This window comes from Hyaena hyaena, unplaced genomic scaffold, assembly GCF_003009895.1.
Source record: "Hyaena hyaena isolate Hyena2069 unplaced genomic scaffold, ASM300989v1 scaffold_38, whole genome shotgun sequence".
Lineage (NCBI taxonomy): Eukaryota > Metazoa > Chordata > Mammalia > Carnivora > Hyaenidae > Hyaena > Hyaena hyaena.
Window position 1 is genome coordinate 3613835 of NW_024080670.1, and position 24855 is coordinate 3638689.

Below are 24855 nucleotides of genomic sequence, written 5' to 3' on the forward strand. Positions count from 1 at the left end.
TCATATCTAGACCTATGGACTCCCACAGCCTTGAGCCTCTTTTTGAGTGTGGTTTTTGGAATCCTTGGTGACATGCGTAAATTCTTTAGTGTGAAGAGTCTCACAAGGAGAATTTTGTCTGGTTCTGTCTGCTTCTTTCTGGAAGAAATTTCTATTGCATAATCTAATCAGTCTTTATGGCCTTGGCTGGAACAGGTTTCCTAATGAGGCCTCAATTGTGCGGTGGGTGCAAAGTTGGTGCATCCCTGAGAGTTCAGGGATGGAAAGAAGGCAGCGCAGAGGACCTGGCCGAGGATACCTGCTGAGAAGCCCAGAAGCAGACCTTGTGGCCAAGGAGCAATCCGCGGGGTCTTGTGCAAACCTGTTATGGGCTTTATTGGATGAGCTGCGCAGTTACTTCTCAAACCACTGGCACCCGCATGTGACCTGAAGCAGTTGCTTCTTTATAGACTTGTTTTGAGCATTTAACAAGTTCAACATATATAAAGCTCTGAGCTCTGCCTGACGCACGACAGACAATAACTGGTAGTTACTTGGGTCTTTAATTTCGATGTAACAAGCATTCTTCTGTATTCGACCTCATTTGGGCCTTCCAATGATCCAACCAAACTCCAGATCCGCATATGGATATTTTAAATCACCATTCTGTTGAGGCAGAAATTGAGGATCAGATAGCGAGCACCAGGCCTCGAAGTGGCCGCCAACTGGAGCGAGACCTGCCGGGAGCACCCAACTTCTCAGCCGGGCACCGCCAGGCCCCACAACTCATCGGCGCGCCCCGGTCGCAGCCTCCAGTCTTCGCCTCCGCGCCCGGCCGCCCAGCGCCATCTTTGAGCCTGGCGCGGTGCCGCACTTCCGCAGTTCCCTTCCCGGCCAGGGGTAGCCGCGCATGCTCAAGCGTGCCCCTGCTGGGGACGCAGTATCCAAAACTGGCCAGGTTTGTCGCACACTGGCCAAAAAGAATAATTTATCTTGTTCTCTCGGGTCTTGGAGGAGGCGGTCTGACCTACTTAAAAATGGTGCCGACAGCCTCACCTCGCTAGTTTTCCGCTCTGGAGGCGCCGGGGCGAAGGTCGCGTTGCAGTGCGCAGGCGCGACAGGGCGGCGCCATCTCCATGGCAACCCGAGCGCTGCCCCGGCAGCTCCGCCGGGCGGGAAGCGCGGGAGCTGAGGCGCTGGCGACAGGCGGGGCTGCGGGCGCCGGGGGGCCCGGGCGGCCGGGGCCGCTGCAGGACGAGACCCTGGGCGTGGCGTCTGTGCCCTCGCAGTGGAGGGGCGTCCAGGGCATCCGCCGGGAGACGGTGAGGGCGCGGGCCCGACTCGGGGCGACGCGGCCGGGAGGGCGAGGGTCCGTCCGCGCGCGGCCTCCGGGCCAGGTTCCGGCGGCCCCCCGTTTTATGTGCGTATTTTAACCCGCGGAGGCCAACCCTGCGGCATTCTCGTGCCAGTTCCCCCCAGACTCAACAACAAAAGGGCTTTTCCTAGAAACTTCTTTAGACCCTATGTTTTGAAGGCTTTTGCGTGAACCGCAGTTTTTAGGCGTCAAACTAACTTTTCTTTCAAAAGAAGAACAAAGTGCATTTGAGGTCGAGACACGCCGGTTTTCTAGTAGTTTAATGAAAAGCACGCAAAACGAGGCTTTTTGAAGAGGCAGGGCTACCGGGTGCCAGGTGTTCCCCCGAGGGGTCTTTGTGCGGACTTTGAGGGCCTGTGCCAAGACCCGTGCTGGCGCGGGGGACCCGTCAGTGAATGAGGTCCCTCCTGGAGCTGACATGGGGCTGTTTGCAGGGCACCGACCGTAGCCGTTTTATGTAATAAGTAAATCATGTCGTGTGTCAGAGGGCGAGGAGTGCCATGGACAAAAGCAAAAGAAGGGCGACGGATCAGAAGGACCGGCTTGGAGAGTGAGTGAGAGGGTGGGTGGGCCTCACTAAGAAGGTGACGTTTGAGCAAAGACCGGGAAGAGTGAGAGAGTTAGACAAGCCGGTACCTGAGGTAGAACCGCCAGGCAGTGCAGACTGCAAGTGCAAAGGCCCTGGGGTTGGAGGAGATCATGTGTGTTTTGAGGAGGTGGTGAGGCTGGCGAGGAGCGAGAGAAGGGGGAAATGGTCCCAGGTGTGGTCCCAGGTGAGGTCAGAGAGGGTAAGCAGAGGCAGGTCAGGTAGTGCCTTTCAGATCATCGTAGGGACGTTGGCGGCTCCTGGGTGAAAATGGGTGTGGGGGGGCATTGTAGGGTGCCGCACGTTTACCAGAAGAGAAAACCGAGGCTTAGCTTGCCTAAGTGACCAAATCTGCAGAGTTTAGGTCCTCCCGGACGCAAGGGAGCTTTCCAGTGAAGTCTCTTACTCTTGCCTCTGGTCTCAAGCCTGGATTTGACCCGCCTGTAAAGCACGCCCCACTTGACCAGCTGCATCGACATGGTTCTAGTGAAAAGCAAAGTGGCTATTTTAGTAGCTTTCCATCCTTATCACACAGCTCTTGCTTGCTGGGAAGACTCAGATTTTAGAAGACTTTAGGTTGGAAACCACCAAGTCAGTCTTTTTCGTCTTACAGAGAATGGAATTGAGGCAGGTTCGTCTTCTTGGGAGGACAGCTTTAACCTGTGAGGTTCCGAGAGCTAATTTTAGGATTTGAGGTGCAAGCTTTTTTTTTATTTTATTTTTTAATTTTTTAAATGTTTTATTTATTTCTGAGAGAGAGTGTGAGACAGCGTGAGCAGGGGAGGGTCAGAGAGAGAGGGAGGTACAGAATCTGAAAAGGGCTCCAGGCTCTGAGCTGGCTGTCAGCACTTAACCGACTGAATCACCCAGGCGCCCCCAGGTGCAAGCTTTCGACTGTGATGGTGGTTCCCTTGAACTAGCATCTCCTGTCTCACGGAAGGAGATTTTTTGTTAAGTTGTAAGAATGTTGCAAGGGTTGGAAGAAGGAGGCAAATGGCTTTTTCCAAAATAGCTTTTTCTCTTTATAACAGTTATGTGTCCAAAATTGAGAAAAAATCTGGATATGACAAAAAAAAAATGTAGTCGAAATAAAAATCACTCCATTCCCCAGCAATTTGATTTGTACCTGTTTTGCTCCATTAAAAAAAATTTTTTTTAATGTTTTATTTCTGAGAGAGAGAGACAGAGCGTGAGCAGGGGAAGGGCACAGAGAGAGGGAGACACAGAATCTGAAGCAGGCTCCAGGCTCTGAGCTAGGTGTCAGCACAGAGCCCGATGCAGGGCTCGAGGCCGTGGACTGCAAGATCATGACCTGAGCTGAAGTCAGATGCTTAACCACCTGAGCCACCCAGGCGCCCCTGCCCCATTTTTAAAATAAAAATGAAATCACGCTGTGCACAACATTTCATAGACTCAGTTTTTTCACTTAATACATCCTGAACAAACTTCCATGTTTAAGATTTTTTTTAATAACTTCATTTTATTTAACCAGTCTCTTTTGATGAGTTGTTAGGCAGTTTACAATGTTTTTCTTTTTTCTTTAAAAAAAATTTTTTTTAAATGTTTTATTTATTTCTGAGAGAGAGAGAGAGGCAGCGTGAGCAGGGGAGGGTCAGAGAGAGAAGGAGACACAGAATCTGAAACAGGCTCCAGGCTCTGAGCTGTCAGCACAGAGCCCGACACGGGGCTCGAACCCATGGACGTGAGATCATGACCTGAGCCGAAGTCGGATGCTTTACCGACTGAGGCACCCAGGTGCCCCTACAATGTTTTTCTTATCAGTAAATCCTGTGATGAGTGTTCTAGCTAATTTTTAAATACAGTTTCTTAATTTTTTTTAAGTTTTTTTTTTTTTTGGAAAAGTTGGGACAGTGGTCTTTGGTCCATGTAGTGGTGCAGTGTTGTAATGGACATTCATGTTCCATTGATGGATTATTTTTTCTTTTTTAATACGATTTTATTTTATTTTATTCTTTAAAAAATTTTTAACATTTTTATTTATTATTGAGAGACAGGGCGAGTCAGACAGAGCATGAGCATGGGAGGAACAGAGAGAAGGGGAGACACAGAATCTGAAGGAAGCTCCAGGCTCTGAGCTGTCAGCACAGAGCCCAACGTGGGGCTCAAACTCACAAACCACGAGAACATGACCTGAACTGAAGTTGGCTGCTTAACTGACTGAACCACCCAGGCATCCCTAAGATTTTATTTTTAAAGTAATCTCTACACCCAATAGGGGGCCTGAACCTACGACCCTGAGATCAGGAGACTCATGCTCTGCCAACTGAACCACCCAGGCGCCCCCCCCTTTTTTTTTTTTTTAATATTAATGGCCTTTGGCCTGACTTGGGTTTTCTTGTCATATTCAAATCTATTCACAGAGGGATAGGGTCCTGGACTTTGGTTCAAGACCCAGATGTACAACCTCTTTAGGGCTTTGGGCCAGTCACGTGATCTCTTCTTTTGCAAAATGGGTCCCTGTTAGAATACTTCCTGAGGGTGGATGGATATATGTATATAATAATAAGATAATGATATGTATTTAGAATTATATGTACTTACATAAATATAATTTTTAAAATATTTGTTTTTTTGAGAGAGAGAGACCGTGAAAGCAGGGGAGGGACACAGAGGGAGACACAGAATCGGAAGCAGGATCCAGGCTCTGAGCTATCAGCACAGAGCCTGATGTGGGGCTTGAACTCATAAAGTGTGAGATCATGACCTGAGCTGAAGATAGACGCTTAACCGATTGAGCCACCCAGGTGCCCTGTGTGTGTGTGTATTTTATGTTTTTTATTTATTTTTGAGAGTCAGAGACAGCACGAGCAGGGGAGGGTCAGAGAGAGAGAGAGAGAGATACAGAATCCGAAGCAGCCTCCAGGCTCAGAGCTGGTTGGCTGTCAGCACAGAGCTTGACGTGGGGCTCGAATCCACAAACTGTGAGATCATGACCTGAGCCAAAGTTGGACGCTTAACCGACTGAGCCACCCAGATGCCCCCAAATTTTACTATTTTTAAGTGTACAACTGAGTGGTGTCAAGGACATTCACAATGTGCAGCTATCACCACTCTCTAGTTCTGGAACTTTTTCTCCACGTGATGCGTTTTGGACTTTCAGGCCTGTCTGCCTTGGACTGTGAGCTCCCGGAGGGCAGGGCGTGGGTCCTGTGTACCTCTGCACCTCCCAAAGCCACCCAGGAAATGCTGGGTTGGATAATTTTCTTGTGTGCTGTCATCCCACAGAGGCTGCATATCTCCCCTCCTGCTTTGAGGCTTTGAGTGTTTGAGCTGCCTCCCCATGGGCTCCTCCTCCTCCGCTCCTCCTCCTCCCTCGATGGGCTGCTGCTCCATCGCCTTGGTGGCTTCTGTAGCGTATGTCACCCCCTGCTGGAAGATGTTTGTTTGTAACCTGGGGTCTGGCCTCTCATAAATTTTCAAGGAGAAGAAACTCTGTGGTTCTCTACCTTTGGGCTTGTCACTTTCGATACTAGGTTTTTTCCCCGAGCGACATGAGAAGACACTAAAGGACCAAGATGACACCGGGGTAGCCTGCAGTAATTGCGGCTCCAAGGTGCTGTAGCCTAATGGCGTCTCCCAGCTCCTGTGGAAACGTCTGGCATTGCCCTCTTGTTTGGCTCTTGGCTCCATGTCATCCTTTGAGTAGCTAGTTGTTGCGCTGATGGACTCAGGAGGCGCGTTCCCACAAACAGGAGATTGCACTGTCACTCCACGTTCTCGGAGGCCTCTGGTGAGACAGTTCTCCGCACCCTGTCATGAAACCCACTCAGCTGGGGCGCCTGGGGGGCTCAGTCGGTTAAGCGTCCAACTTCGGCTTAGGTCATGACCTCACGGTGTGTGAGTTCGAGCCCCCGCGTCGGGCTCTGTGCTGACAGCTCGGAGCCTGGAGCCTGCTTCAGATTCTGTGTCTCCCTCTCTCACTGCCTTCCCCGCCACTAACACTGTATGTCTCTCTCTCAAAAGTAAAGAAATATTTAAAAAAAACAAACCATTCAGCTCAACTTTGCGTCCAAGACGTCTCACCTTGTCTGCTCGTCAGCTGCGAATGTGCCTCACACCTGGGTCAAGTTGTGGTGGTGCCTGCACATGGGGTGTGCAGCCTGTGCACAGAGCCGCTGACTCAGGCCTCTCTCCTCCTGTCACCCCTGCATTCTCATCAGGTGTGTGTGCAGGACTCGATGGGGAAGGAGGTGGAGGGGGTAGAGGGGAGGCCTTAGGGGTGACGGCAACCTGAGGACAAGGGAAATCCTGGAAAGGAGGATCGGGGGTGGGCCCTCTGGACGTGGCAAAGTGACGGCGGCGGGCCCTGCTCGCCGCACCTGCCCAGCAGCGTCCTTCAGGTGGGCTTGCTGGCATCCCTCAGCCTCTGGGATGAACCATATCTCACCCCACCCCAGGTGAAGCCCCAGCTCCCAGAGTAGCGGGGGTAGAAGTGTGTGTGTGGGGGGGGGTGTGAGCACCGTCTGCACTGTGAAGGGGGGGAGAGGTGATGGACCCTGGGCGGTGGCTCTGGGCAGCATACAAATGGGTGAGAGCTACAAATGGGGCTGAGTAACAGCCCTCCACACCTGCAGCATCAGCATCATCTGGGGGCTTGTTAACAAGGCGCACACTCAGCCCCGCTGCCGGAGGTGGCGCTTGTGTTTTAGCAAGCTTCGGGGTCATTCAGAGGCCTGCCCCTTGAGAATTCAGGTCTAGAATGGTCTTTGAGGTCCTCTTCCACTCTGGAGTCAGATGTGCTGGCTCAGGCTGGTTGGGAGGATGAAATGAAATGTGCTTCTGGTATTTGCTGGAAGTGGTTACTACCCTAGGGATTAATGGGGGCTTGGCCTCCGGCCACACATCATCTCAGAGCTTCAAAGACACATTCTTTCTGGATGGCGAAGTATTTCCTCATTCATAGGACACATCTTAAAAATCAGTGGTCTCACAAATGATTTGTGTATTTAATATAGTTTTCCCCTAAAGAGCTATTATTAAATAACTGGAATGTTTTATAACCAATACATCGTAGAGTCAAGGAGATCTAGAATGTATAAAATTGTATAACCTCTGTACCCAGTGTAGGGCTTGAACTCCTGACCCCACCATCATGAGTCACATGCTCTACTGACTGAGCCAACTTGGCGCCCCTAGAATGTATTTGCTTTTATTTTTTTATTAAAAAATTTTTTAAAAAATTTATTTCTGAGATAGAGACAGTGTGAGCAGGTGAGGGTCAAAGAGAGAGGGAGACACAGAATCTGAAACAGGCTCCAGGCTCTGAACTAGCTGTCAGTACAGATCCCAACGTGGGAGTCGAACCCACAAACTGTGAGATCATGACCTGAGCCAAAGTCGGACGCTTAACCGACTGAGCCACCCAGGTGCCCCTAGAATGTATTTGTTTTTTAAATGTTTTATTTATTTATTTTGAGAGCAGAAAAGAGAATCCCAAGTAGGCTCTGCCCTGTCAGCCAGGCACCCCTAGAATGTAAGTATTTACGTATGTATGTGTGTATTTATTTACTTACCTAAGTTTGTTTATTTTGAGAGCAGAAAGAGAGAAGGAGAGAGAATCCCAAGCAGGCTCTGTGCTGTCAGAGTGGAGCCTGATGTGGGGCTTGATCCCACACATCATGAGATCATGACCTAACCTGAAATCAAAAGTCAGACAGTTAACCGGCTGAGCCAGGCTGGTGCCCCTAGAATGTAAATATGTAATAAGAAAGTGACTGTTCTAGTCCTGACTTTGATGTTGGCCTGCCTCATAGTGATACCCCCCGAATGGGTTTTTCTGGCTGGCCGGTTTCTGAATGACTGAGTCACACAGGAGCACAGTTACCCTGACGTTGGTCAGTCTCTGAGCCTGAATGCAGGGCAGAGCCCAGTATTCATTCTCTCAACACACCCCTTGGGGCCGGGGGTGGTGGCTGATCACCTGACCCAGTGCGGCTCTTTCCTCTATCATGATCAGTGTTCCTGAAATTGATCGGCCAGTCCTAGATGCCAGGTTGAGACCCATTGTTTCAGAAGTGAGGCGCTGAGGGGCATTGGTCTGGGAGTCAGGGAGCCTTCCTAGGGTCAGTGTAGGACTGTGGTAGCAAGCGACAGAAACTAGCCCAAACCAGCGCCTGTCAGGCCCTTCTCTTCAGGATGCCGGGGTGTCTCGGCCTCTAGGTGCAGCTGGTCCTGAGGATTCTAGGAAGCTTTGGGGGTCCTCCAGCCCTCAGCTCTGATGCTACCCTGGATCCCCTGCCCTGGGGCCTGTCTCTGCTTGTCTCCTGGTTGTGGCCCTAATTGTCAGGGCCCACGTTGCCTGGTTTCAGTTCCAGGCACATGCCATCTAACGTGTTAAATCTTGGTCTTTGTGGTGAATTGAATTTCCCTGAGAGAGCTTGACTGGCCCAGCCTAGGTTCATGTCCACTTCTCATCCAGGCAGAAGCTACAGTCCTGGCACTGGGACACGTTTGGTGGCTCGGGCAGGAGTCCTGACATTCTGGTGTCTGCAGGGTCTCTTGGGGGAGGAGAGCTGGGCTCCCACCCTGGGCTCTGGTCCCTGAATCTCACTGCCTTCCTCTCTGCTGGAGGCCACTGGGGTTTCAGACTCCAGAGCCTGGAGCTTGGTGATCTGGGTTTGGGAATTGTTGTTGCCCTTGGCCACACCTCCCAGTGTGATTGAAGTCTGGTCCCAGTCCCTCCTGTTTCCCCTGTAGCGCCTCTGCCTCTGAGGTGTGGGAGCCCAGCATCCCTAACACTCTCCCTCTCGACCTTGCTGAGGCCCAGGAAGCAAGGTTCCCATTCGCCCCGACTTCTCCTCTGACGTCTTAGAGGGCTTGTTTCGGGAGCCTCAGCCCAGCCACACACTGCCTGGCACAGAAGGCATCAGTCTCTACGGGGTAGCCGTAGGCAAGCCCTTCCCTCTGGAGGCTTTGGGGCTTCATCCGCAGATGGGATGGGATGTATAGGGTGGATCAGGGTCGGGCCAGAAACTCCCATCTTGAACCACGGGAACTACTTAGGTGTCCCAGAGCAAAAAAAGAATAATGATAGTTTCCTACCAACTCACAGAAAACATTGTGGGTACAGTGTGTCATTGGCTTTAAGGTTTTCTTTCCTCTCCATAAATTTTCCCTGGTGTTTTGACATTTGTTATTTGTCTGAATAAGCAAGTGGCTAAGAAATATTAATGGAAGTAGATGGAAAGATAACAGCTTGTTATCTCTTGTGTACATTTTTGTCTTACATTAAGACATTGGGGTAACATTTATTTATTTTTTAAATGTTTATTTATTTCTAGGAGAGAGAGAGAGAGACAGCGTGAGCAGGGGAGGGTCAGAGAGAGAGGGAGTCACAGACTGAAACAGGCTCCAGGCTCCGAGCTGGCAGTCAGCACAGAGCCCGACGCGAGGCTCGAACCCACGAACCGCGAGATCATGACCTAAGCGAAAGTCGGACACTTAACCGACTAAGCCACTCAGGCGCCCCAAGGGGTAACATTCTTTTAGAAACATTTTTCTGAGTTCATTTGACGTGATTAGTGGCCAGGATGTTAGACTGGGTGACAACATCATGACTGAGAGTTTAGTGTCATGGGTCAGACTACCTGGATTCAAGCCCCATTGTGGTCACCTATTTGCTCTGTGACCTTGGGTGAATTACTTCTCTGTGCCTCAGTGTCAACGTTAGTAATGTAAAAATAGGGTTTTCTTCATAGGATGGTTGTGAGGATGAATAAGATATGGGCAAAACTTTGGGGACAGTGCCTGAGTCAGCACTTAGTGACTGACACTCTTATCATAATTGTGGCTTCTGGAAGTTTGAGTTTCACCCATAGTCTCTTAGAATTTTGGCTCACCCTGTATACTTTCATTCTTTTTTTTTTTTTTTTTTTTTAACATTTTGTTTATTTTTGCAAGACAGAGCATGAGCAGGGGAGGGGGCAGAGAGAGAGTGGGAGACACAGAATCCGAAGGAGGCTCCAGGCTCCGAGCTCTCAGCCCAGAGCCCAACATGAGGCTCGAACCCATGACCTGTGAGATCCTGACCTGAGCTGAAGTCGGACACTTAGCCACCTGAGCCTCCCCGGCGCCCTGAGCCCATGTACTTTCTGAGCCTCATGCCCATCCATGGACTCCTCAGTGGGGACACTCCCTCGGTGGATGACTCCGTGCTGGGGTTTCAGGCCCCGTCTCTGTCAGACGCTCTCCAGAGCCTCACGCCCTGCGAGGCTCTTGGGAATCCTTGACACCTCCACGTGTGTGGCAGGGAGGCGTCTCAGTCTGAACGAGGCCCAGGAGAGCTGCTTTCGTGTCTCTTCTCCCAGAAGTTGCCATCCCATTCCATGGTTCTCAAACCTGCCCTCTGCTCCTCACTTCTCCCCGAGCAGCCAGAGAGGCACGGCCCTGCTTGCGGCCCACGCGGCCCACGCGGCGTGGCTCTCAGACACCTCCCGGCCTTGCCCTTGTGCACGCGCCGCCCTCCTCACCCACTGTGGCCGGGCACGCCGCCTGCCGTCCAGTCTCTGAGCACGGAACCTTTTCTGCTGTAAGCTTTCGCTCTGGCCTCCCCCTGCCCGTCCAGGACCCTCTCCGGCAGCTCTCCCCTCGCCCTTCACACCTCAGCTCAAGTGCCAGTACCCCAGAGGCCTCCCTGGCTGTTCCCTTCTCTCCCACACACGTGCTGCACTCGGCGCCGTAGGGAGTTGGCGGGTTGTTTCTTGTTCGTGTGCCCCCACCCCCGTGGAGGGTCCTCGGGCACGCGGGTCCTGCACGTTTTGTTTTCTGCTGTATCCATCGTACCCAGACTGTGCTGGCAAGTGGATGCTCAGTAAATAATGTGTGTGTGTGTGTGTGTGTGTGTGTGTGTGTGTGGTGTAACGGAGATCTATGTAAATAGTATATATGTAACATATATATACCATATATGTATATGCAATATAACATATACAGTGTGGTGGAGATAATATAAAAATATATGTATATATATCTCATCTAAATGGGCTTGTGCCATGTGCCAAATACATGCAAGCAAAGTGCTGCGGGTATAGACATCAGACAGGGTTCTGATGCTGGAGGAGCTCACCGTGTAATGGGAGGTGGATAAGCAAAGACGATTTAGTGGAACGTGAAGGGAGCATGGGGATAGGTGTTTCATGTTCTCGCAAGAGCTGCCTCTGTGTGGGGCCAGCTCCCCTCCTTCAGGCTCACTAGCGCTGGCCTGGTACCCAGCCCTGCCCTCCGGCCTGAGCGGGGTGGGGGAGGGGCACAGGGGTTCCGGGCCTCGCCAGTGGCCTGTGCGTTCAGGTGCCTGGTGAGGGGCCGTGTGAGTAGAGCTCCTGTGGATGATGGTCTGCGAATAGAGGGCCCCTCGTGATAAATGATGGGTCCTGTCTGTAAGAAAGGGAGGCTGGTAGCTCCTTCCCTGATCTGATTGGTGTCCCTGTGGCCAGCTAGACCGCAAGGAACTGGAGACAGGGCAGGGTGGAGAAAAGGGGCAGCTGGGAAGAAGCCTGCCTTCTACCAACTAGCTCATCACAGACCCACCTGCTCCCTTCGATCGTGGGGGGCACCTTGGAAGGGGCTGCTAAGGGAGGGAGATGCCGGAGGCATTCCGCTGGCGGCCAGCTCTGCGGTGCTCGCGTGTGCTGGCCAAGATGACCGCTGCTGGCCGTGCTGTTACAGGATTCTCACTGCTGGCAGCCTTCAGAAGGGCACTCCAGCGCCCCCTCCAGATAGCGTCCTAGTGTCACCGAAAGTCCTGGTTCAGGGTCTCACTGGGAACGTTGGCCGGCCCTGAACCACTCGCTGAGTCCAGGTGCACATAGGAGGGTGGAGGGATCATCTTCACCCACTGCGCACAGATCGGGCGCCTCCTTTGAAAGGTGAGCCCGTTACAAGAGCAAAGGGACAAACTGGGGTGGACAGGATGACCAGAGGCCCTTTGGCCCGAGGGTAAGCGGGGCATGGGAGGGGTGCTGTTCGGTAGAGGGAACAGAGTGCCTGGGCAGGGGGCGCTGACCGGTGACCGCTGGGTTTGATTTTCTGCAGAAAAGTTGCCAGACAGCGAGCATTGCCACCACCGAAGCGTCTGTCCAGACCCGGAAGCATGCAGACGCCGAGGTGCAGACCGAGGCCCCTGTGCCGGGCGGTGCACTCTCTGCGGCCCAGCACGACAGCCCCGGGCTTGCAGCCTTTCTCCGGAGGGTGGAGACCATGGTCATTCGAGAGCTGAATAAGAACTGGCAGAGCCACGCTTTTGATGGCTTCGAGGTGCACTGGACAGAGCAGCAGCCCACGGTAGGGAGCTGCAGCCGGGACGCCTGCCTCCTCGGCCTCAGCTTGAGCCTCGGCCCCGTTTTCAGCCCTTTACGCCAGAGTCTGTTAATAGCAGTAATAGTAACTGCGTTCATGGTGCTCTTACCTTTTGCCAGGTGCTGAGCTGAGTTTTAGGAGAGTAAGTACCAAGCCTTCCCTGCTGTTGAGAAGTAGGTTTGTAGTTCCCTCCGTTTACAGCTGGGCAGTGGGAGACTGCCACGTTGAAGGGACCCTCCTGTGGTCACATGGAGCTAGTCAGCAGCAGAGGCAAGGCTTGCATGTGGGGAGGCTGACTCTGAGCTGGATTCCCTCCCCTGCTCAGCTCTGTCTCCCCCTGCACCACGTGGTGAGGGCTCGTGGTGCCGTCTCTTTCACTCCTCAGCACAGCTGCATGAGGCAGTACCCTTAAGATCTCCATTTTATTTTTATTTATTTATTTTTTAAATGTTTTTATTTATTTCTGAGAGAGAGACAGCATAAGCAGGGGCGGGGCAGAGAGACAGGGAGACACAGAATCTGAAGCAGGCTCCAGGCTCTGAGCTGTCAGCATAGAGCCCGATGCGGGACTCGAACCCACGAACCATGAGATCATGACCTGAGCCGAAGTCGGATGCTTAACGAATTGAACCAGCCAGGTGCCCCAGGATCTCTGTTTTATAGACGAGGCCCAGAGTGGCTGACTGACTTGTCCATGGTCACACAGCTGTAACGGGCCACGCTGGGATTTGAGCCCAGATCTGTCTGGTTTCACTACCGTGCTCTAGGGACGTCAGTGTCTCCAGGGCTAAGCTCGGAGTCCCCCGTACACTCAGGTGTCCGGCTGCACAGACCGGCTAGGCTTTGAGATGACTGGAGGGCTCTTGGCTTTTGCTCCATCCTGGGCCTCAGCACCGCCCGCCCCCCCCATCCCTCGGCGTGGACAGGCTGCTCCTCAGGTTAGGTGACTGCTACGTGCCCTTGACTGGGGAGCCTTGGAGTTCTGAGACCAACTTTTGTTTTATACATTGCTTTCTTTCTCTAGAAGCAGATGAATAACTATGTGTTCAGAGGTCATAGCCCTGTTCTAGCCCCCCCCCCCCTTCTTCCCACCAAGTCTTTGGAAGGCATGGGAGGATCAGTTTGTTGGAGGGAAATCCTCCAAATCACTCCGAGGCCACAGCCGAGGGGGCGGCCGCTGACTCCCTGGAAGCTCCTCCTTGCCCTACCTCGTGCCCGGCCTTTACAGTTGCACTTAGAGAGGTTAAGCTTTTGCTCCTTATCATTAGTGCTTTCCCACGTTTCTGTGGATTAACTTGGTCCAAGTGTGTATTACTTTCTCTCCCTTTAAAAAATGTTTTCTTTAAAAAAATTTTTTTAATGTTTATTTATATTTGAGAGAACGAACGAGAGAGAGAGAGCATGAGAAGGAGAGGGACAGAGAGAGATGGAGACAAAATCTGAAACAGGCTTCAGGCTCTGAGCTGTCAGCACAGAGCCCGATGCGGGGCTCGAACCCACGAATCGTGAGATCATGACCTGAGCCGAAGTCAGATGCTTAACCGACTGAGCCACCCAGGCGCCCACAAAAATATCTGTTTTCTGACTGCAGAAGCAACGTATGTTCATTATAACCAGTGCGGTCAGTATAGAAGCACAGAACATGCACCACGCAGCCCACGGGAGGGCCCACTGTTCCCACAGCCACCCGCCTCCAGAGGCTTCCCTCTGCTGCATGCACAACAAGCACTGTTACTAGTGTTGTCGCTGAGAACGTTTTAAACAACTGGAAAGCGCTGTACATTTTCTGTATGACCTTTGTCACTTAGAGCTTTCCGTGTCGATTCCTACCAATGTGCCGTGGGCGTCCCTGCAGCCGCGCCGTGTCCCGCTGCACGGCCATGCCGTCCTGTATCTGAGTCCCCTGTGGGTGGACGCCCCAGCTTCAGCTCTGGAGGTGGGAGGACAGGCGGGAGAGCAGGCCGCACCACAACCTTTGATTGGCAGCCTGGGGAGCTGGCCCGGTGGCTCCGAGTCTTAGGGGCGCGCTGGTGTGGGCCGAGGAGGGCGTTAGCCGTCTGCCCCGAGTCTCCCCTCCCACGTCTTCTTTTGCGTCAGTTCTTTGTTGATTCCCTCAGACTGGAATTCTGGTTTTGGCCGCTATGGGCTTTTTCTGTCTCTGTGTCTGCTGTCAAGGTGTTGGCCTTGACATTTCATCGCTGTCCTTGGCCCTGCTGCAGCACCTCTGGAGAGGCTGGGATGCTGCTCGTAATGAGAAACCGCAACGTCAGAATTCTAAAAGCACTGGGACAGCCTTGTGGGAACTTAGAAATTGGAGCTAAGGAAGAGATCACCCAGGGGCTCCCATTGGAAAGTCAGGCCTCCCGACTCTGCCCTCTCCTCCCTCTTGTTTCACACGTGTGTGGCAGCTATGAGCCGCGGCCACTGGTCCTGAAGTCTTTTCTGGTCCGGAGCGAAGCCGTTCTGTGCTGTCAGATTGCTGTGGAAACTTCACACCTGTCCCTTTAAAGCTCCTGATTGGAGCCTGGGTGGCTTAATGAGTTGAGCATTTGACTGTTGGTTTCTGACTATTGATCTCAGGGTCATGAGATCGAGCCCCACATCAGGCTCTGCACTGGGCGTGGGGCCTGCTCGAGATTCTCTCTCTCCCTCTCCCTTTGTCCCTATTTTGTTCACGCGCACACACTCTCTCTCTCTCTCTCTCTCTCAAAATAAATAAATAAAAAAAAACACCACCTAATGTCTCGTCCATATACTTTATTTTCTGAGCCAGGTTTATCCAGGTGCGTTCTCCCTGCAGGTCAGTTCACCCTTTGTGCCAGTCTTTTTTTTTTTTTTAAGTAACCATACTGATTCATTTTTTTGAGTTTCCTCCACCACTGACCTATTGGATAACTTTTTAAAAAAAATTTATTTTTAATTAATCTCTGTGCCCACTGTGGAGCTCGAACTCATGACCCCAAGATGCAGAGTCTCCCGCTGCACAGATGGAGCCAGCCGGGCACTCCTGTAAATGAGTGTGGTCCGAGCTCTTGGGTGTGTACGAGGGGCAGAACTGCTGGGCCATGTGGTGACTCCTTGCTTTGTCTTTTGAGGACCCACCAGACTGTTTCCGCGCGGTGGCTCCCACCATACAGCTTTTTACACGTTAGAGTCTTTCCATTGGATGGTTTCTTTATGTGGGGTTATGAGGTCAAGGCGTTTGCAGCTTTTCACAGCCGTTTTGAGCTGTGCGGCAGATCCCCTCCCAGGGGGCTGATGGCTCACAGTGGCCAGCACTGCCAGCCTTCTCATTCGGCATGTCAGGCTGCTACGGGCTGAGAGAAAAGATGCCAGAGGCTTAAAAAAATTTTTTTTAATGTGGTAAAATACTCATAAAATTGTAACCATTAAAAGAAATTGTTTTAATATTTATTTTTAAGAGAAAGAGAGTGAGAGTTGGGGAGGCAGCACAGAGCCCGATGTGGGGCTTTGAACTCCGGATTGCAAGATCATGACTTGAGACGAAGTCAGACGCTTAACCAGCTGAGCCCCCCCGGGTGCCCCCAAATTGTAACCATCTTCAAGTGTATAGCCCTGTGGCGTCGAGTACAGTCACGCTGCTGTGCTATCGCCACCATCCAGTTCCAGAAGCCAAAGCTCTTGAAATCGTGTGTAGAACAGGGTCATACTTGGATCCAGAACCTGGCATCTGTCTCAATTCGTAAGATCCTTTCTTCTGGGTTTCTGGAAGTATCCTAGAAGGGGTGGTGTTGGGAAAAAGCCTCCACATTTCCCTCCAGGACTGGGCCGTGGACCTGGGTGGGGCTGTGGAGGTCTGAGCCTGTATGTAGTGTTTTTAGGTGGCTACGAGGCCACCGTTTGGGTGGCTCTGGGGCTCAGGGCTGGGCATGGTCTGTCTCCCGCAGGTTACGTGTCTGCACACCCTGGGCTACCCCCCAGCCCAAGGGCAGGGTCTGCATGTGACCAGTATCTCCTGGAACACCACCGGCTCTGTGGTGGCCTGTGCCTATGGCCGGTGAGTGGCAGCAGGGGTGGCTGTGGGGCAGTGTGGGGGGGCCCTCGGACTCTGGTCTATGCCCCTTTCTCCTCGTCTGTGTGGTGAAGGTTGGCCTGGAGCTTGGCCCTTCTGGGAGTCTCTTTATTCTCCAGGCTGCCTGGGCACCAGGTTGGCTGGAAAGAGGAGGGGAGGGAGGGGCTTAGAGCCAGCAGTCTGGCGCCCACCTGCCAGTACGGGGAGGGGTGCTGAGCCCTGGGCCTGCCCCCTCTTCTCTGTGAGCCATGTTTCCTGATGGGCCATGCTTCCCCGACCCTGCTATTGTGTGGACCCCTCTTGGTTCCCGGGAATCCTTTCCTAGAGAAGGTCAGGCCACAGTGCTGGGTGTGATGGGGACGCAGGCTGATGGGGGGGCGTGGGTGGGTGGCGGCTCAGGCACCAGGAGCAGGGTGGGGACGAGAACCTGGCCTTGGGGCAGAGCCAGCTCAGGCATGTCCCCGTGCAGGCTGGACGACGGGGACTGGAGCACACTGAAGGCCTTCGTGTGCGCCTGGAACCTGGACAGGCGAGGCCTGAGCCCCCGGCAGCCGTCGGCAGTGGTGGAGGCACCCAGCGCCGTCATGTGCCTGGCCTTCCACCCCACGCAGCCGTCCCACGTCGCAGGTGAGCCTTCTGCTCCCCGCCCTGTGCAGGTGCCCATGGGTGAGCGCTGCACTGGGCCCTCTGCCCATAGGCACGGCGGGGTTAGGTCTTCTGGGGCGCAGGGGCCCTGACCCCCTGGGCTCAGGTGAGGATGCCGGGTGGGCTGTGCCCTATGGAGCTTGGAGGGGGAGATGAGGGAGGAGGAGGTGGCTGCAGTGGGTCCTCGCTAAGTCTTGATGGGGTGTGGGTCATGCAGGGGTGCAGCCTGGTCAGGACGAGAGGCAGGGCAACATGGACACCCTTGGGAAGCTGTCAGTGGTGACAGAAGTCATGCGTGTTGGGAAAGGGGTTGTGCTGGAGGGCATGGCAGGGCATCAGGTGGGAGAGCAGCCTGGCAGTGGCAGCCACTTCCCAGGGTGGGTGGGGGCGCAGCAGGCTGGAGTGGGGGGGGGGCAGGACATTTCCTCCCCAGGGCGGCGCTGGGGAAGCAGCTCCATGTCCTGGCTCCCTGCGCGGGAGGGGCTGGCACTCGGTCGGGGCCGCAGGTCACCGCGTGTGTGCCAGCTCTTGTCCGGGAGTGCTTGGTCCCGCAGGCGGGCTGTACAGCGGCGAGGTGCTGGTGTGGGACGTGAGCCATCCCGAGGACCCGCTGCTGTGGCGCACGGGCCTGACAGACGACACGCACACCGACCCTGTGTACCAGGTCAGAGCACTGGGCTGCGGTGGGGGACGGGGAGGGGGCACCTTCCCCATCACTGAGCTGAGCCGAGCTGTCGCCGGCCCGCTCCTTGAGGTGAACCGGGAGAGGGAGGCTGCTCGCACAGCCACGGCAGGTCACCAATCTGCCTTCAGCATTCTCAGCTCCCCGGCCCCCTGCCACCCCTGGGCCCTGGGCTGGTCCCAGCTCCCCCGACTCCTGAGTGGCCATGAGGGGCTCCCAGCTGTCCTGGAGTCTCGGGGAGGGACCTCGGCACCCTCGGGTCTGCCCCCAGGTGTGTGAGGCGGTTCCCGGCCTCCCCCAGAATTCTCCCTTTGGTCTTCCTGCAAGAGGAGGGGTGGTTGGGGATGAGGGGGACTCCCGGGCTTGCTGGGAGGTGGGGGCGGCCTGGATAGCAAGTAGCTCTTTCTTGACCTTGGTCCCGTGCCGTTGCCCCAGGTGGTTTGGCTGCCGGAGCCACGGCACCGCCACCGCTTTCAGGTGCTGAGTGTGGCCACAGACGGGAAGGCGCTGCTCTGGCAGGGGGTCGGGGCGGGCCAGCTGCAGCTCACAGAGGGCTTCGCCCTGGTCGTGCAGCAGCTCCCCAGGAACACCAAGCTGAAGAAGGTACGTGGGAGCCCTCCGCAAGGGAGCCTCGGCGGGCGATGGCAGGTGGCGCGGCAGCAGTGCTACCAGCTGAGGTCCCGCGGCACCCACTGGGGTGACTGGATTTCCTCAGCTCTGTCTGCCCTGCCGGTTCATTTCTCCACAGCCTCCCCGGGGGGAGACCGAGGTGGGCGTCACGGCGGTGGCTTTCTCCAGCTTTGACCCCAGCCTCTTTGTTCTGGGCACGGAAGGCGGCTTCCCGCTCAAGTGTTCCCTGGCGGCGGAAGAGGCTGCGCTCACGCGGACACCTAGCTCTGTGCCCTTGCGGGCCCCTGCGCAGTTCACCTTCTCTCCCCATGGCGGTCCCATCTACTCTGTGAGCTGCTCCCCCTTCCACAGGTAGGAGGGGGAAGGGACCCCATACAACTGCCTACGGGGCCTGCGGTCTGGCCTGGGCCCAGATCTTCTCCGTTTGAGCCCCCGTATCCGGTGCTCAGGTGGTTGGCTCCAGGGCATTGGCCTCTCTCCCTAAGGGGACCCCCAGTTTGGGGGTCCAAGGGAGGCTTTTTGGGAGCGTGACAGCCCGGGGGGGGGGCGTTGGGCAGGAAGGCCCCAGTGGACCAGGACCCCCAAGCACTCATGCCCTTGCCTGGCTCTCTGCCCTGCATCCTTCTAGGAATCTCTTCCTGAGCGCGGGGACCGACGGCCACATTCACCTGTACTCCATGTTGCAGGCCCAGCCCCTGGCCTCCCTGCAGCTGTCCCACAAGTACCTGTTTGCCGTGCGCTGGTCCCCAGTGCGCCCCTTGGTGTTTGCGGCTGCTTCTGGGGAAGGTAGGAAATAGGACACTAGGCTTAGATCCATCTAAGTGACGTGGGCCCAACACGTACTGGCATTCTGAGCTGGGCAGGGGGAGGGAGGGCCAGGCCAGGTGGGTAACCTTCTCTCGTGCCGTGGCCTGTAGAGTTTCTCTTCCCGGCGCACAGGCCACTGTTCTGGGCCTCTTATCCCACGAACCTCTCCCCCTGCAGGTGATGTGCAGCTGTTTGATCTGCAGAAAAGCTCCCAGAAACCCACAGTTTCAATCAGGCAAACCCAGGATAAAAGTCCGGTCTACTGTCTTGAGTTCAATCCCCAGCAGACTCAGCTCCTGGCCGCCGGCGACGCCAAGGGCACCGTAAAGGTGTGGCAGCTGAGCACCGAGTTCACCGAACAAGGACCCCGGGAGACCGAGGACTTGGAGCAGCTGGCGGCAGAAGTGGCCACGTGAGGACACCTGGGGGGGTGGGGGGGTGGACAGGCCCCACGCGGGTCGGGCTGCGGAGTTCTAGTGGAGACGGAATGAAGACGGCACGAGCTTCTGGGGGAGTCGTCATTTATTTGTCTTTCACGTGAAAACAAAAGGGAGGGGAGAGAACAAGAGGGGAACGGCCCGCTGCCGAGATTGCTCAAGTCGGAATGGGGCAGCGGGCTTCACGGAGGGAATTGGGGTCCCCATGGCAGCGGGGCAAGTGCGACTTGACCAGAAGCGGTTTATCGAAGCACCATTTTCTACTAAGTCTTCTCCCAGGCTAAGCGGACTTAAGCTCACACTGGAAAGGAACACTGGAATATTTTAAGAGCACAGAGAGGAGGTGACATGCAGCAAGGCAACGGCAGGGCGGGCGGAGCGGGCCGGGCGGGGCCAGGAGCAGGGTCAGTTCACGAAGAGCGAGCGGGTGAACTCCACGTAGTCGAAGGCGGTGGGGAGTTCGCGGCCCTTGCTGTCCACGTAGGGCTTCATGTGGGAGACGCAGTAGTCGGCTTGTTCCCGAGTCAGGTTCTGGAGGGGAAGGGCCCACACCTGTCAGCCCAGCCCGCTGACCCAGGTTGGGGGGGGGGGGGACACAGCAGGAGCGTCCCTGCCCAGAGCCTGCAGCCAGTTCTAAGAGCTGCTTAGGACAGGCCTGGAGTGAGTTTCATTCGTAAAGGGGGATAAACTGCCTGCACCCAACAGAGGGCTCAAAAGGGAAGTCTGTTAAGTTGGACTCCTCCTGCCCGTGACCCTGAGGCAACTTCAGGCTTTACTTTTCAAAAGAAACCTCACCCCCTGTCCCCAGGGTAAGGAAGCAGAGCCCCAGACCTGGTACAGTTCCTCCTTGGTTACGTAAGGCTTCCCCTCGGAGCTCAGGGCCCGGAAGGCGCTCTCGATCTCCTCGCTGGATTTGACGTTCTCAGTTTCGCGGCTGATCATGAAAGCCATGTATTCTTGCAGGGAGACGTGGCCGTCCCTGGGGAGGGGCGAGGGCAGTGAGCGAGGGGGAGCCGGAAACAGAGCCGCCGCCAGCACTGTCCCTACAGCTCACCTGTTTGGATCCACAGTGTCTAGGATTGCCTCGAACTCGGGGTCTGGCTCCCCCTCCTCCACCATGGGCAGGTCATAACCCAGGGAGCGCAGGCAGGACTTGAACTCCTGGTGGTTCAGCCGGCCCGACTTGTCTTTGTCGAAGTGTCTACAGCACAGAGGGAGGGCCGCTCAGCACCCAGGCCCCGGGGCTGAGCCCGCCTGCCCGGCCGGGGGAGGGGGGCATACTCACTTAAACATCATGCTGAATTCTTTGAGGGCCTCCTCAGTCACTCCTGTTGTGTTCCTGGAAGATCATCATGGAGTTAGGGACAGGGACTTCCACCCCATTTGGCAGGTGGCACGTCCTCCTCCATCCCCGTACAGTGGCTGGTGTGTGCTGGGGGGGGGGGGGCTTTGTTGAGGTGACCAAGACCCCCCTCGCCCTTGCTGCCAGGCCTGGCGCAGGTACCTGGCCTGGATCTGTTGCTCCAGGTTGTGCTGCATGCGCATGCCCAGCTGGTCGAGCTGGTCCCACTGCTGGGCCAGGCCCACGGTGCTGTGCTCGGTGTACTTGTTGTCCAGGATCAGGGCCTCCTCCATGGCTGCCCCCAGGTCCTCAATCTTCTTGAGCTGACTTCTCATGGCTCGAATCTCCTGGTGCTTGCGCTGAGGGGGGAGGCAAAGAGGCAGGGGACAGGCTCTCAGCTTGGCCTCCAGGCCCCAGAGCCTGCTCAGCAGCCCTCCTGGCCTGACACCCGCAGGGCCACGTGGACGGGAACGGTGACGTGAAATCCAACAGCCTCCACCAAGGGAAGGCCTTCAGTATCCGTCACAAGCCCTGGGTAGACCGGCCAGGAAAACTATATGGTAAGAACCAAAGGACTCTCTTTCAAGACTCCAGGGGGCCTTGGAGTCGAAGGTGAACGACGGGGTCCTGGCCTGCTTTCTGCTAAGAGAAAACGGGTGCTGAACCAGCCTAACGTCACGCCTGACTTGGAAGCCAGGGGCCAGAGGGGCACTTACTTTGGTAGCTTCCAGCTGGGATTCCAGGGTCCCCGACTCTTCCACCATGCAGGACCTAAACACAGCAGCACAGTGAAGCAGGAGGACCTGAATGGGAGCTTGAAATTAACTATCCCCAGCTAACTGTACCCGCCATCTTGATTTTTTGTGTGTGTGGAATGTCTTTTATTAAGAAAGCGAAACCCGCTATTGGCAATCCTTTCCCCAGCGGCCCTGGGAGCCGGGGAGGGCGGGCAGTATTCCTCCGGGTTCAGAGACTGCAAGCTGGTGCCCCAAGGTGGTGAGTCACCTGCCCAGGGCCACCTGGTGGGCCAGGGCCGAGCCCCACCCAGCCTGCTCCCAGGCCAGGGCCCAACCAGGCTGGGACAGGGCACTGGACCCAAGCTAGGCCCTCAAGGGACGCCCTAAGAACCGAGTCGAAGTTCCCTCGTGGGATGACCGAGGGAGGGGCTGCGGGCCTGACAGCATGCCACCTCTGCAGTCACTGGGGAGAAGGCCACTCTGAGCGACCCTGGAGCCTGCCACCCAAGAGACCTTCGGGAGGAGGGGCTGACAAACGGAGAGCCGCCCCTAGAGATCCCTGGAGTCTCCTGCAGGTCCCTGAGGAGGGGCCACATCCCAGGGGGTGACAGTGGAGAAGATGTGGTCAGAGGACCCCTCAGACATGAAGCCAGGGTGCTAAGACATCATCACCGGAGTTGGGGTCTGACAGCGATTCTAATTCTATCCCGAGGGGAGAGGTGGCTGTGATTAAGCCTCAGATTCAGGGTCCACGACACAGGACCAAGTTCTGAACAGCAGGGAGCCTCCATCTTCCTGATGTTACAGTGTGAGGTCACAGGCGGCCATCAGAGAACGGAGACCACGAGTTGGGGTTACGTGCAGGGACGAGTCACACTGTGCGCATGTCCTTAGTGGGATGTTAGCCCAGCCTCCCCTGGACCCACATATGCCCCAACCTACCCTTTCAACACCCAGCGAGCCAGGCTTAGCTCTGAAATTTCCCCAAGTTCATAGTGTTCGAGCAAGGTAAGGCACCAGGCTTCCTCCTACCCCAGCAGGTCAGACTCACAGTCACTCCATGTCCCCCAGAGAAAAGCAACACCCCCAGGACCCGGGGGCAGGAGGCTGGGTGCCGGTGCAGTGGGAGGAGGGCAGACCCCTCCTTCCCAAGCGGCCGAGGGCGGTGGGTTAGTCAGAAAGCGGAGCCGCCTGGGGAAGTCAAGAGTGCATTGGTAAAACCACAGTGAGGTAAGAAGAGAAATAAGAGGAGAAAAACCTTCCAGACAGATCATCCCCAACTTCATACTGATAGACACGAATGACCCGACGATACGCTATGCTAGTCAAAGAAAAGAAACCAAATGAATACACCGAAGGCGCGGGCAGGCAAGAGCAGACCGAGACAGACACGCGCCACGAGGCCCAAGCTGGCAGTGCACAGGCGGGGCAACCTGGCGCCCAGGCAGGGACCTGGTGGGGCTGAGCCGCCGGGGAGGACGGGCGACCTCGGGGCAGCTCACAATGGGACCAAGCGAGACGGGACAGGGCTGGGGAGGAGCCACGTGGCAAGGGCAGCACGGCACCCACGGAGACAAGACTGGATTGGTAGACACAGCCACGGGGCTGGGGAGGGGAGTGGATGGCAGGTGGCTCATCAACTCAAGCTAGAAAGTGTAACCCCTAAATCCTGACCCCCTCTGCCTCCAGCGTGGGTGGTTGAGTGTGGGCCTGTTTCTCCCACGGCCATACTCAGACACCCCAATTACCTGTCTGTAGAGCCCCTGGAATGCTAGTCTAAGCCACTGAGGTCCCCTAAACCTTGGCTTTAGAGGGGCCTGGGGATTCGAGAACGCACAGGTGATGGACCCAGGCAGAGGCCCCAGCCTCGAGGAGAGGCCCCTCCCAAGCCCTGTCTCTCCCCCTCTGGAAACCCCCGGCACTTCTGCCTTCTATTAGGGCAACCGATGCTGTGCCCCTTCCCCTGGGAAAGCTGGGGTATGGGGCACTGGGGGAGGGGTCCGTGCACAGCTGGGAACTCACTGTACCAGCTGAAGCTCCTACTTCATGACCGTGACCTCCTAGGAGCTAAATCTGGTCCCACTGGACACAAGGGGAAAAGAGGCAGAAGAGAAGTCCAGTAAAATCCCATTGGCTGAACAGGCACAGGGATTCTCAGAGGCTCTGGACTCCAGCTCTGGCCCTCTGGCTTGGTCACATTCCCTCCGAGAGGACCCCTGGAATCTCAACAGGAAGGTGGGAGTGGCTCCCCTCCCCAGACCACAGGCTGTCAGGGACAACGGGCTGTGGGGCAAGGCACGCAATCCCTGTAGGCGGACGGGGACAGAGGTGGGGTGAGGGCGGGACAGGGGAAGTGGGAAGTGCAGGCCGCCTGAGGCAGGAAGGCCCATCCTGGGATCCTCTGCAAGCCAGGCCAACGGGGGGACAGAGGGCAGGGGACAAGCACACGAGACCACCACACCACGAGCCCGGAGAAATAAGAAGACAATATTAACCCATCGAGGAGATACGTTCTGTGCAGACGGGATCCAAGCAGCCGCAAGACAAGATGGCATCCAGACATCAGCAGTCGGGAGGTGGGGGGGTGGGGGGGCCGGGGGGACAGAGAGAGACACAGGAAAGAAAAGAAAAACAAAAGCAAGAACGTCAATACCTACACTGCATGCGACCTTGTACCGGGTGTCCCTGCTGCGCTGCTTAGGGCTTAGGACGGCCCGCCCGCCATGCATGGTCCCACCCAACCCAGGACCACCAGCGACTTGACCCTTAGGAACTCTGCGCACCCCTCCAGCTGGAGCCAGACCAGGGCGTGCCCCTAACCCTTCCTTCCTTATTGCCCGAGCGCCCCTCCACCCCGGGGCGGGGGTGGCGGCGGCGGCGGCGGCACCTGGTCTCCTGGATCCACTGGTGGAAGGCGTTGGCGTGCTGGGCGAACTCCTGCCGCAGCTTGTCGTTCTCCTCCTGCCGGCGCTGCTCCTTCTGCAGCTCCAGCTCCCGCTCCTGGGCCCAAACGGAGGGGATGCCGTGTCAGGGGTGCCGGCCTTTCTGGGACTGGCTCTGGGGAGGGGTGGGGGAGGTGGGGATGGTCTGCTCTCGGGAGGGACCAGCGGCCTCGGAATTTCAGTTTTCTGAAGCCGAACAGGACCAGAGACCGTCGCTCAGGGAGGCAGGGAGTGCGGTGTGAGGACCTCGACCCGAAGAGGGGAGCTGGCAGGGAGCTCAGAACACTCGGGTCCCTGGCTCTTCCTCACCGGCCCCCTGACGACCTCCAGCAAGAGGCGAGGGAAG

General features: G+C 55.8%; 2 protein-coding genes across 7 annotated transcripts in view; one reads left to right on the top strand and one right to left on the bottom strand.

The window, feature by feature from the left end:
• The first annotated feature begins 1115 nt into the window (after positions 1–1115).
• Positions 1116–21398, top strand: DYNC2I2 (dynein 2 intermediate chain 2). Of its 2 annotated transcripts, XM_039229477.1 has the most exons (10): positions 1116–1301; positions 11991–12239; positions 16163–16272; positions 16757–16914; positions 17487–17596; positions 18050–18217; positions 18363–18595; positions 18873–19030; positions 19229–19463; positions 21285–21398. In XM_039229477.1, exons 1-10 carry the CDS (start codon positions 1116–1118, stop codon positions 21310–21312), a joined length of 1635 nt encoding a protein of 544 aa, XP_039085408.1. In that variant the 3' UTR covers positions 21313–21398. The 2 variants fall into 2 exon arrangements, with proteins under 2 accessions (XP_039085408.1, XP_039085409.1); XM_039229478.1 differs by lacking the exon at positions 21285–21398 and having other exon boundaries at positions 19229–19558.
• SPTAN1 (spectrin alpha, non-erythrocytic 1) overlaps positions 19556–24855 on the bottom strand; it is a 63005-nt gene continuing 57705 nt past the window's right edge. For 4 of the 5 annotated variants that reach the window (XM_039229476.1, XM_039229475.1, XM_039229473.1 and 1 more), the window contains 8 exons: positions 24455–24567; positions 24063–24080; positions 21547–21601; positions 20993–21189; positions 20774–20827; positions 20543–20689; positions 20320–20467; positions 19556–20019 (listed from right to left, as the gene is read on the bottom strand). In XM_039229476.1, coding sequence (XP_039085407.1) covers positions 19894–20019; positions 20320–20467; positions 20543–20689; positions 20774–20827; positions 20993–21189; positions 21547–21601; positions 24063–24080; positions 24455–24567 — 858 coding nt within the window. In that variant the 3' untranslated portion in view covers positions 19556–19893. The remainder of the gene's footprint in view (positions 20020–20319; positions 20468–20542; positions 20690–20773; positions 20828–20992; positions 21190–21546; positions 21602–24062; positions 24081–24454; positions 24568–24855) is intronic. The other variant, XM_039229474.1, reaches the window with a different exon arrangement.

Excerpts from the sequence above, each read along its gene's own strand:
- DYNC2I2 (XM_039229477.1), top strand. The coding sequence starts at position 1,116 with ATGGCAACCCGAGCGCTGCCCCGGCAGCTCCGCCGGGCGGGAAGCGCG. Across the intron at positions 16,273-16,756 it reads GTGGCCTGTGCCTATGGCCG|GCTGGACGACGGGGACTGGA; the intron begins GTGAGTGGCAGC and ends GTCCCCGTGCAG. Across the intron at positions 18,218-18,362 it reads GGAACACCAAGCTGAAGAAG|CCTCCCCGGGGGGAGACCGA; the intron begins GTACGTGGGAGC and ends ATTTCTCCACAG.